The 12592-nt window shown below is 38.5% G+C and overlaps 1 protein-coding gene across 6 annotated transcripts in view; it reads left to right on the top strand.

Annotated features, from left to right (window-relative positions):
• Positions 1–9675, top strand: part of LIFR (LIF receptor subunit alpha) — an 81391-nt gene extending 71716 nt beyond the window's left edge. For all 6 annotated transcript variants that reach the window (XM_039543948.1, XM_039543946.1, XM_039543952.1 and 3 more), the window contains one exon: positions 1587–9675. In XM_039543948.1, the coding sequence (XP_039399882.1) occupies positions 1587–2225 (639 nt within the window). In that variant the 3' untranslated portion in view covers positions 2226–9675. The remainder of the gene's footprint in view (positions 1–1586) is intronic.
• Positions 9676–12592: the final 2917 nt, after the last annotated feature.

Here is a 12592-nt window from a genome sequence, read left to right as displayed (position 1 = left end):
AAGGCAAATAGTGGTTGGCTTTATATTAGAAATATTTTTTGGCAAAATTCATGAATACTTTTGAAGTTGAAATTGCTAAAATATTTTAAAATGAGCTGAACATCAAATATACAAACAGATATATGGGGAAGCGGGGGAGCTGAATAGTTGAATACGTTGAATAGTTTTTTAAACTGTAAACAATTGCTCTGTTGCAATGTATAGATGGTGATATGTCTCTCAATTTAACTAAGCAAACCACAGTACAATATACAGTAACTCCTCGCTTAATGTTGTAGTTATGTTTCTGAAAAATGCGACTTTATGCGAAACAATGTTAAGCAAATCCAATTTCCCCATAAGAATTAATGTAAATAGGGGGGGTTAGATTCCAGGGAAATTTTTTTCACCAGACAAAAGACTATAGTATACACATATGTGTGTGTGTGTATACACACACACAAGTGTGCACGTGCACACACACACACAGACTATAAGTTTTAAACAAACAATTTAATACTGGTACACATCAGTGATGATTGTGAAGCTTGGTTGAGGTGGAGGAGTCAGAGGGTGGGATATTTCCAAGGGAATGCCTCACTGCTAAATGATGAACTAGCAATCGAATGAGCCCTCAAGGGTAACCCATTGTTGTTAATGTGGCCTCACACTACAAGGCAGGATGAATGGAGGGAGGGGAGACAGCATGGCAGACAGAGAGACACACTGTGTGTGTGAGAGAGAGAGATGCGCGTTGCCCGTTTAAGTACGCTGACCCCACTCTAAGTACACTGCCTTTTTAAATAGATCAGCAAGTTGAGACAGCAGCTTGGGGAGGGAGGGATAGCTCAGTGGTTTGAGCAGCGGCCGGCTAAACCCAAGGTTGTGAGTTCAATCCTTGTGGGGGCCACCTAGGGATCTGGGGCAAAATCAGTACTTGGTCCTGCTAGTGAAGGCAGGGGGCTGGACTCAATGACCTTTCAAGGTCCCTTCCAGTTCTAGGAGATTGGTATATCTCCAATTATTACTTTTAGCTCCTGCCAGCAAGCTCCCTCCGTCCTGAGCCCTGTCGTGTGTGTGTCCCCCCACCCCCGCTCTTTGGAAATGGGATAAGCGGGGTGCAGGAGAAAGGGGGAGGGGAATACCCTGACATTAGCCCCTCCCCTCCCCCAGCAAGCAGGAGGCTCCCGGGAGCAGCTCCAAGGCAGAGGGCAGGAGCAGCACATGGCAGCGGGGGGAGGGACAGCTGAACTGCCAGCAACTGATAGCCTGCTGGGCAGCTGCCACACAGGGAACTTAGGAGAACGGGGGGCTAATAGGGGGGCTGCCGGCCCACCCTGGTTCCAAGCCCCCACCAGCTAGCTCCAATGGGCTGCTCTTCCTGCAAGCAGTGGACAAAGCAGGCAGCTGCCAAGTGACGTTGCATTGTGCAACTTTAAACGAGCATGTTCACTAATAGATCAGCAATGTAACAATGTTAACTGGGACGACTTTAAGTGAGGAGTTACTCTACTGTCTATATGAACTAAAATAGTATTATGTTTTCTTAATATCCAATTCTTTTGCATTATCCTCACTTTCCTGCTTTTCTTGTGGCTTTTTTTTAGGGGAACACAGCTCTTAAAACCTTGGAAATGAACCCTTGTACCCCGAATAGTGTGGAAGTGGTAGAAACGCGATCCACAGTCCTTAAAATAGAAGACACAGAAATTATATCCCCTGTAGCAGATAGTGAGCTTCCTGAAGATGGGTCTGACCTAGGAACAGGAAGCCACGTGGTGGTGTCATACTGCCCACCAATCATTGAGGAGGAGATCTCTAGTCCACCAATAGAGGAACCTGTGGGATCTTCTCAAGTCATTTATATTGACATTCAATCAATGTATCAGCCTCAAGTTAATCCAGAGGAAGAGCCCGAAATTAACTTTGTCACTACAGCAGGCTATAAGCCACAAATGCAACTGCCAATTAATGCTATGAAAATGGAGAGTCACTCACCCACAGAAGAGGACTTAGATAAAACTGCGGGCTACAGACCTCAAGCAAACACTAATGTCTGGAAGTTAGACTCTCCAGACTCTCCTGTATCAATTCAAAGCAACAATGAAAATGGATCTTTTGGAAGTCCATGCTCCATTAATTCTCGACAGTTTTTGATTCCCCCAAAGGATTATGAAGACTCTCCCACCCCTAATAACACAGGGTGGTCCTTTACACATTTTTTTCAGAACAAACCAAGTGATTAACAATCATGGTAATTTGTCATTTCAGTCTGAACCTGCCATTCAATAAGTTCTTGTTCCTAGTGTTGTCATATCAGCATGGGTTATCCTTGGAGACAGTCAGCAGCGTGGTTTTTTTTTTTTTGTGTGTGTGTGAGCTGAATGTTACCACATTTAAGTTAAAGTGTTAATGTTCCATTTTAATACAGGCTAAAAACTCAACGTTATAGAAACACAATTATTACACTACGAAGATATAGGGGTTTTGACGTTAGATCGCCTCGTAATCCTAGTCAAAGAACTCTGTCTGCTTTCAAGTTGTGTTTCAAGATGAATGTGATCTCATACAACTTGTTACTTTGAAAGGTGTTGTACTTCTGTTGTTAACTGGTTCTTATAATGAATATTCAGAATAACTAAATCCAAATCAGTTTACAAACTGTCTAGATGAGGATGATGGCAGTAGGTAAACTTTCAGTCTAACAGTTGGAAATTACATGCTTAGATTGGTAATTAATTAAATCTGTTACGTAGACATTGAAATTAGCGCTTTAATCTGTGCATAGTTAAAGTGCCATGGGTAAAAATATCATCATCATTTAACACTTTAAACAATGGCTATTCATGTTTGTTGTTTGATAACCAGAACACTAGTTTCTGTACCTACTGTACAATGTTTATTCAATATCTGACTCAGGGGTACAAACTTGGAAAATGAGTGTAACACTGATTTAAACCTCAACAAGAACTGCAAAATGTTTAAACTTCAGCATTAATTTTGTAAACCTTAAAACATTATATTTTTTCTCTTTTGGTTAAGGAGGTAGTATTTCCTAACATATTGCACTAATGTGTTTTGTATTTTATACCTGCAGCTCCAGATCTGCTACCTCAAAGAGGTTAAGCATCTTTTTCTTCTAGAAAGACGAGTTTAGACCATTATTAGTCTAGAATTAAAGTGCCATGAGCAGGCCACCCAAGTGATTAGTCTCATTCTTCAACAGCTGTTGGTTGCATTTAGAGACTGCTCCATAGATTGCATTTAGTAGCACTAGCTGCCCAGGCAGATTTGCTCCACCAGTGAGAAAAGTTGGTCTTTATCTATAATAGTCCCCACCAGCCAGGAAGACTCTCTGTGGCTAAACTCCAGAAACATTATCTACCAAACAGAGCACTCTTTCCAAATCCTAGGTGGAAATATAAGGTGGGATTTCTCTACAGGCAAGGGGGATCCCAGGTAAGCTAATGCCATTAATGGGTTTTAATAGCTATTCCCCAGCACCGGTCACCCGATGTAATGCTCTAATGGCAAGATTAGCGTTTGTGTATGGTTTAAAGAAATGTTAAAAATCATCATCTTTGAGTATTTCTGTTTCCACACCTGTGTCACATAAACCTGCTATAAACAGCTCTAATTGTAACACATCAATGTATAAACATTAGATTGTGACAGATGCATCACAAGAACCAAGCCATTACTTCATTGACTTTGTTTTTTAAACACTTTATAACTTAAATCTCTTTATAATTGTTTAAAAAGAAAATGATGGAGGGTCATGTGATACAACATTGAAGTAAAACAGTGTGCCCTTAAGCTCTTAGCTAAATCCTTTTAAGGTCTTTATTTCAAGCACTAATTAGTGGCTCCTCAAATAATTAATTTGCAGAAATAGCTTTCTAAACCGAGCACTGAGACAGCCAGTCCTGCTGAATTTGGTATCAGACCCACAGCTCTGAAGTAGTCAGAGCAGATCAGGAAGACAGGTCTCCAAAACCAAACACATCCACTGCATATAGAACTGTGATCTGGCCACCCATCAGACAAAAATTACCTTAAACCTGATCACGGCAAAAAATACTATGATTCTGTATCTGCACCCACTCTTCTTTATACTTCAGAAGTGGCATAACTTACCATGATCTATGTTTGGCTGAGTCTCTTGGATAAAAATGAATGTCTTTCTCTAAGTGTTCCCTATCCTCTCTTAAACCAAAAAACACTGAATGGATCAGGTATTGATTTTTATGTGACATAAGAGGATACTGATAATCAGCTTGGTGAGGCTTGAAAGGCAGAAAACAAAGGAGGGTATTAACCTCTTCAAATCTGATTTATGGTGAAGGCAGATCAGAGAACATCCTGTCCTTGGGACCACTCTGCAGATGTGGAGAAAAAAGCAATTCCATACCTTGGTCTATTATCAAAATTCTCATTGACTTCCCAGATGTGTGCAGGGTACCAGGTTTTCTTTCAGGATGTGAAGAAGGTAACTTCAAAGGATTGGCTGTCAAAGGACAGTAGATCCTTGGAGATTTTTATTTATCCCAAGTCATAATGCAATTGACTTTGAACTGCTCAGAATTAAATTAAATTTTTCTTGGGATTTCTATACATAACTACAAGTAACTCACTTCCATGGTAGCTAAATGAGAAACTCCACAATCGGGAATACAAATTGGAAGAAACTCTGGTGGTGGCCTTACTCAAACTCTACTCGCTACCACACAAATTTTGTTAAGAAATGCAAGTACATGCCCCAAGGTCTTCCATGACCTGAACTTCATATCTTAAAATCCATTTTGAGGATTAACAGTGGCAAAAAGCCCTTTGCAAATAGAGGTTTCAACATGACAAGCAAGCACCATACTTTGTGCTGCATAGACTTTACTATTTTCATTAAACTTTGAACAAAATTATTTCAACTGTACATTGCAGATATATAATGCAGATTAATTTGATTCCAGGGGAAAGGTATAGTTTTATTTGCTATGATAAATATTTATGCAAAGACATCTTAAGTTTTTATCTATGCAGAGTACCATTATATTACATTTCTTTTACTTCATTTACCTGGATATAGCATTTGGTAATCTCCAGTACTTAGATAACTGTCCCTTTTTGTTTCTCCTATACAATTGGAAAAAAAAATAATTAATTGGATTTGCCCAGAATAGAAGATCAGTTAAGACCATGACAGATGCAGTATACTATACCTGCTCTCAGGTTATACTGTGTGTTTCACCATTTATTGACAGTAAAGGCAACAATATTTGAAATAATTTGATTTCTGAGTGATGAGGGAGCACTTTATTTTCTTAAGGTAAGGGCATTCTGCATTGTGACCTAAAAACTCAAGTAGAGTGCAGGTATTTCTTCTTTTACCAGCTGTGCTACTTTACTTTTTAAAAATGTGAGTTAGTTACATCCCTTGCACTGGCTTTCTGGGGCACTGATCTTGGGGTTTATGGCCAAGAATTCCTATTTTCAATTCAAGAGCTTCAATACCCCTTCACATTATGCCACTGTAATGGGGATGAGACTAGTAGGTGAGACAGACAGGTGTGTGTCTATATGTTGTATGTGCATATATCTTATACAGTGTGTTAAATTGTTACAAACCAGTTAGCAGCTGTCTTCATAACAATCTAGGACTGGCTAGCAGTGCAATTCAGTTATGTGCTAGTTCCCAGATACAGTGGAGTACTTTGAAAGCTACTTCAGATGCCTGATGTTAAAGTAAAGATTGTCATTTTCAATTAGTGCAAACACCAGTAAAATCTCCAGGAAGAGGCATAACAAATTAGTGAAGATGTCAGCCAACCTTTGGGTCTGAAAGGGTAAAATAGGATTGAATGACTAATATTGTTAAGTGATTGAATTTCTTTCCAAACCTGTGCAAATGTACACTAATCACTGAAGCACCTTAAAGAAAAAAGTGGAGGCGTAACTGGTCTTCCATACCAAGGTTACTCTCATGCTGTTTAACTTCCATAAACATTAATGGGAGTTGTAAGGAGAAAGCCACGTTTCAAATGAAATTAGGCTCCTTAATTGATGCCGTGTAGTTTCCCCATGAAATCCCTTTGTTAAGGTAGGCTTGTTTTCCCTGTTTCTGAAAAAGCCTCTCGTATAATAGAAAATTTTGCAACACATTTCTCTTTTTTATATCTTAGCCTTTGGATTTATTAAAAACCTGTAGATATGTATTTTAAAGTGGGGGAGTGGAAGAATAAATTTTACTTCCAAAAGGGAGTTGAATTTAATAATAAGGGATTCTGTCAATGTCAATTCTGTTTTAGATCACAGCTAGTTTTTCAGTTTTAACACTGTTCAGGCACCTAAGAGATGTTAATGTGTTTTTGTTTTGATTTTTAAATGTCAGGCAGTTTAATTCTGGAGCAAATAATTTATGCTGCTGCTTTTTCATTTTGAGCCATGTCTGGTTTGTAGGATTTTGTTTTGTGAAATGGATTTTTGTATTCTCTCCATTACTGAGCGTCAGTAGCATTTGATTTATTCGTGTGTACTCTCTAGTCTGTGTTCATTATTTGTGTTGTATTGACTGATACATGGAGACTGATATGACATTTTAATTAGGGTTGTAAATTTGAATAGCCTATATGTGATATACCTCACAAAGCTGGTTAATACACCATCAAATGTAGTAAGCTAATGTTACAGATAGTGAATTTTTTCCTCTGCCACAAGTTCTCTGCATATGCAGGCTTAGGACCTGATCCTGCAAACACTCACTACCATGGAGGCCTCACTATGGTAACTAGTCCATTGAAGTAATGGGACTACGTAGAGTAATGAGCACCACACCTGGTAGAAACAGCTTGCAATATTGTTGCTCAGATTGAAGTCAATTGGCAGATTCAGCATATTCCTTTCTTACAGTATGTCTGCACTTCGAGCTAGCAGTGTATTTCCCAGCTCAAAATACTTTTTTGCTGGCTAATGTCTCCTTGAGCTGGGAATCTTACCTCCAGGGCAAAGTGTAGATGTATCCTTTGTTGTACATGGTGGGATGAGGGTGTTAGTTTCACAGGGGAGTGGGATAGGGTGGTACTTTCCCTCTGAAATAGAAACCTGGGTTACTCTGGAGAGGAAAATACAGGCCTCTGAACTAAGTTCACCTAAGCAAGGCAAGTTTGGGTCCTGTAGCCATGTGATGCAGGTTTGTATAGTGTGGTCCCTCTGACCCAAGTTCATTTGAATGAGAAATTGCTCAGAGAGGGAGAGTAATTGCAGAATCAAAGGAAATTGTAAACATGGGAGGGGGGCAAGATACTCCAGAGAGAAATGTAACAAGATCACCAGTGCTATATTTTTAGTCAATTTAATTATTACATATTAAATACACTGCAGTAATAGATCTGACTATCATTCAAACGCTATATTGGAAATATAAAGGAAAAACATGAATATTGATTAGACTGGAAGACTCAAATGGATAGCTGTGCTGTGTTTTACTATAATAAATAGCTAGCACGTCCTAGCTTCTCGTGTAAATAAAATAGTATTCTCAGTTCCAAAGGAGAGGAATTTAATGAGAACTTTAGTTCAGATGGTTTTAATATCATTTCTAATTTTTTTAAAGGTCCTAAATTATTTATGCAAATATATACTTATATTGTACTTCCATATTGTATAATAAGTCATCTTGAAATTCCCAGGACATCTTAGCAGAGAGCTCCACTCTGGCATATGATGTATTAGAGCTGGAACGTTTTCTAAAGTGCAAGAAAGGGGAATACTACCTGCACTTCCCGCAACATGATTACATTGTGGTTCATGTTGTTGCATGTAAAATATTGACTTGTGCAACTAATGTTTAAATGGATGCTGTCAGCAATTGTTCTTTAGGCTGTTGTAGTTTTTGTTTCTGTATCTCTCAGTTCTTTAGAGAGGAACAAGAACCCCAAATCCAAACACATTCAGACTTCGGAGTTTTTTAAATCCAAATCCAGATTCAGCTCCAAACTTTGGTGTGTTTAAAGATCCAGTTCCACATCCTGAAGCTTGGGCCTGTCTGTTACTTTTTAAATGTCCTCATAGCAGCTGGAAAATAGTTCCTTTCATCATAATTTTTTTCTTTTCCATTTGTCTAACACTGGATTTTCCCCAGTGTTTCTAACATAGCCAATGTCTGTGGTTCCTTTTTCATGTTAGGGAAACAAGTATCAAATGAGGCTAGCAGGAGTGATGTTTTGCAGCCTTAGAAATTGTCCCAGCGGGTGTAACAATAGTTTTGCCCATAAAATGGTAGTTAATTTCTCTGGAGAAGGGAGATGAATATCCACATGAGTTTCAAACCTTGGCAGACTAAATTTTAAGCCTAAATTATTTCACAGGCTCCTTTTTATTATATGCCACTTAAGGAGATACTGCTAGGTAAAGTTTGGCAGAGTTAGGGTCTGTGTAGTAAGAAAAAAAGCTAACACCAACAGAAATATTTTCATGATTTAAAACAAACATTTGCAACTTATATTGCAGCATTTCACTAAGGCATGAGAACTAAAGAGTGTAATTGATTAGAAATTGACTATAAAGAAAAGTTGCTAATTTATTTTCATTGTTCAAACTCAGAAAAATTTAAAAACTAATCCGTTTAACTAGTGAAAAGTCAAATTGAATTAGCAAAGGGCTTTCTTTTGCTTCAGATTATTCAAGAGTTTGTAACGTAAGTAAGAAAATGAATTTTTAAGAATACATTTTTAATCTGGCAGTGTCTCTTTATATAATGGTAAAAGTAAATGAGGATGTGCAGTACTACATTTCATAGAGCTCCTGGAATGCTTGAAAAGCAGGTCGACTTTCACTTTTGACTATTTCGATTCAGATCTTGCCTAAAATCCCACCAGAATGCAATGTAATTGCAATTCTTAACTTTATCCTATGGTGGTGCACAGGTTAAAGGTTCTGGTAGAATCCTCCAGGTGATGAGAAAGAAATTGTGTTGTACTAAAATGCTGTTGTTTAAAAAAACATACTGTGAATGGGTTTAATAGATTTTTTTAGGTCTCTTTTTTATACCATATTTTTTTACAGCCTAAATATTTTGTTTAGAAATGTTTTATGTTTTTTACATGTATTTCAATGGAATCTGTTTATAACACTAATGAAAGCATTGTCCACTAATTTAAAATTGTAAAGTATAAAGTTAGTTCTGAGAATAAATGAAGGTGAAAAAGACGACAGAGAAAAAGAGTCAATTTAACACTCTTCCCTTTACGTTATTTCTAATTTAGAAATTTACCACTACAGTTTTTTGCTGAAATTGGCATACATTTCCAAATCTGCTATGTATTTAAAACATTTTCTTCACAATTTAAAACAGAATAATCACAAGGCACTTTACTAAATAAAGTTAAAACGCACCAAGTAAACAAAATGTTGATTCAAGAAAATGCTTCTCTTTCCAAGCATGCATTTGTTTAGATGCTCATCCAAAATAAAACTGTCTGCTAATGCGTGACGTCATGTTGGGAGACATGATGACAATATGGTATGCTACATTTATAACTAACCTAGTGCTAAGATTCCAACTTTTTTGCATACATTTTAAGCTAGTTTGCTTGGCTGTGTAACTCTTGACATATTGCTTATGTCTGTTTAAAAATATGCATGTAATTAACAGTTTTGCCATAGTATTGCCATCGAATTAAATAAATATATTTTCTTACTCGATTATAGGTTTGAACATTCTTTGCTTATGTATTTTTTTTAATTGAGTCACGTGTTTCTGTTTGGTGTAAACTGAGTTACTTCAGCTTCACACCAGTGTAAATGATGACAGAATTTGGCCCAGAGTGTTTAATAAATCTGCTACTGACTTCATGGCAATGCTCCATTGTTATGTGGCTTATATCAGTTCAGTTGACATTTCTGGTTTCCTGCTCCACTGGGCTAGAGAGGTGCTCCATAGTCCCTACTGTATTATGAAGTTTAGAAACAAGCTCCTAAAGAAACTCCTGTCACACACTGACATTTCAAGACTCATTTAAAATTAGTCGCAAGGCCTTAGAAAACACTAAATCATATGGGCAATTAGTTTTATGACAGATTTCCAACCTAACTGCTGGGAGAGATTATTGCATCTGACCCCTAGGGGAAAAACATGTTAACTGAAGCCAAAGGCATGAATATGTCAGTGTGATGTTCTGAGGTTCACCCAGACTAGCAAGGGGTTCGGCCACTGTTTACCTGGAAGCCCTGGATATCTTATAGCTGTGCAGCTTTGGGCCAGAGCTCTGACCCCAACAGATTGCCAGCAGCCCACAACCTCATCCTGGCTTTGCCCAACCTGGTTGCTCCTTGCAGGCTGACTTTAGTGCCCGTCCAGCCCCAAATTCACCCTAAAATCAGCCTAGTGCAGGGACCAGTCCCTCTCACTGGACCCTCAACAGGGAAAGTGTTAGGTTTGCTGCTTTTACAGAGACAGTAAAACACTCTAACCTCTTCGCTGTCAGGAAGTGCCCACTTTACTGAATTTGCACAACACTGATGACTTATAATGAAAGCAAAACAAGTCTAGTGACAGAAGAACATGATCAACGACACGAAGCAAAAAGGGATAAAGGTAGAGATGGCTACAAGCAAATAAGAATGAAAACATGCATCTAAAAGTCTAAAACAATCTAGCAAGATACAGTCTTTGTTCAAGATGGTTTCTTTCACCCACAGTCTCCAGGCTTTTGCTGGCCAGGGCCCCTCACAGAGATCAAATGGCTGGATTTCTTTGTCTGCCAAGGTGAAGGATAAACATGGAGTCTCTCTCTCTCTCTGTTCCTTGTATCTCTAAAGGGGTTGTTTTGTCTTAAAGGTCAAGAAGCACCTCCCTCCCCTTCCCCCTGATTCAGTCTCCTGTGTCCGGGGGCTGGAGCCAGTTTAATTCTCTGTCTGCAGTTCAGAACCAGGATAACCTCTGCTGGTTTAGCTTGATGGCTTTTTACTGCTAATAATTAAGCTGAGACAAACCCACATTCCTTTGTCTAAGATGAACCTGTTTATCACCTTGACCTAGGCTAGTCTGTCTTGTTTTTACCATGTTCTATACTTACACAAGTAACATTACAGAGGGATTTCACAACTGCACATCTAACATTAGCACATGCGTTTTACAATGATAATATCCAGTGGTATTAGCTTTCATATGATACCTTACAAGGCCTATTCTGTACAAATGCTGCATAAGCATGTGAATACAGGCATGCCTAGGGTCACAGTCAGACATTATGGGAAGTTTCTAAACAGGAAGAGAAAGCAGGTGGGAGTTGTAATTAATAGATGGATACATGATGTGTAAAAATTAGGGAGGCGCTATCTGCTAGTGTAGTTCTCAAACTCTCCCAGAAAAAATAATGTTGACTTAAGATATTGCCTGCCAGTTCAAGAAATTAGGGTACCGAATTCCAAAGCTGTAGGCTCCAGCTAGTATTTAAGAGCCCTCATGCTCGTCCACATGCCCAAAATGAAGACTTTGGCATGCTAACTTAGACACGGAAGCTGGCTGCACAGTTATTCAGTGATTCTCCAGCAGTGCTTTGGGAGCGTCTCAGATGCCACAGACGTAAGGAGTGCAAGCACTCCTTTTAAAGTCTTGGTTACCAGACAGATAAGATCATCTCTGTTGCCTCAGATAAACCTGTTGCAAATATTTGTAATGCATCTGTGACCAGCTGTGGTCACTCAGTTAGGATGAACTGCAAAGAATGGGGCAGACAATCCCCCAAAAGCTGGTGGATATTCCTAAACTTAGATTTATCAAGCCAGTATAAAACAGTTTCTTTATTACCTTACTGGTTACTCAGAAGTCAACAACACCGTTCCCTTAAAGTGATCCAGCCTCGGGCCTCCATCCAGGTACCTAAGTCAAATATGATGATTTCTGAAAATCTTATTTCATCATATAAAAGAAAAGGTTCTACTGATTCCAAAGGCTCGGACACATTACCTCCTAGGCTATTGAATATTCCAGATCTTACCCAAATACACACTACAGCCAATTCTTATTAACAAAACTAAAATTTATTAAAAAACAAAAGCGAGAGAGAGTATGGTTAAAAGATCAATACATACAGACATGAGTTCAAGTCATTGAGGGTCAGAGTCATAGCAGAGATGGTGAGCTTTGTAGATGCAAAGAGTTCTTTCAGAAATAGTTCATAGGTTATGGTCCCATGTCCAAATACCATATTCAGGGTGTACCAGCATAACTGGAACCTCAGTCTTGCAACTCAAACTTCCCCCAATGAAGCTTAAGCAGATCTAAGATGACAGAATCAGGACCCAAGGATCTTTTATACAATTCCATGTCTTTTGACAAGTTGGAGTTCAAAAGGTAATTAGCATGACTTTGAAGGAGGTCCATCACCAGTACTTAGCTATATGAATTAACAAAAGGCAATTTCCTTGTTCCTCCACTATTCACAGTATATTTCAACGTGAGATGAATACCAAGATCTCATGTGTTTACAATTCATTTAAATGCCAAGATGCTTTTTTGCTCTCTGAATTAACAGAGTACAACATAGACAGGGACCGTTGATTACATTGTTGATCATACTCATATACATGTAAATACACAAAACCACAAACATTATCT

This window comes from Mauremys reevesii, linkage group 6, assembly GCF_016161935.1.
Source record: "Mauremys reevesii isolate NIE-2019 linkage group 6, ASM1616193v1, whole genome shotgun sequence".
Taxonomy (NCBI): Eukaryota; Metazoa; Chordata; order Testudines; family Geoemydidae; genus Mauremys; species Mauremys reevesii.
The sequence above is the reverse complement of the archived record's forward strand: the minus strand, read 5'-3'. Positions and strand labels throughout refer to the sequence as shown.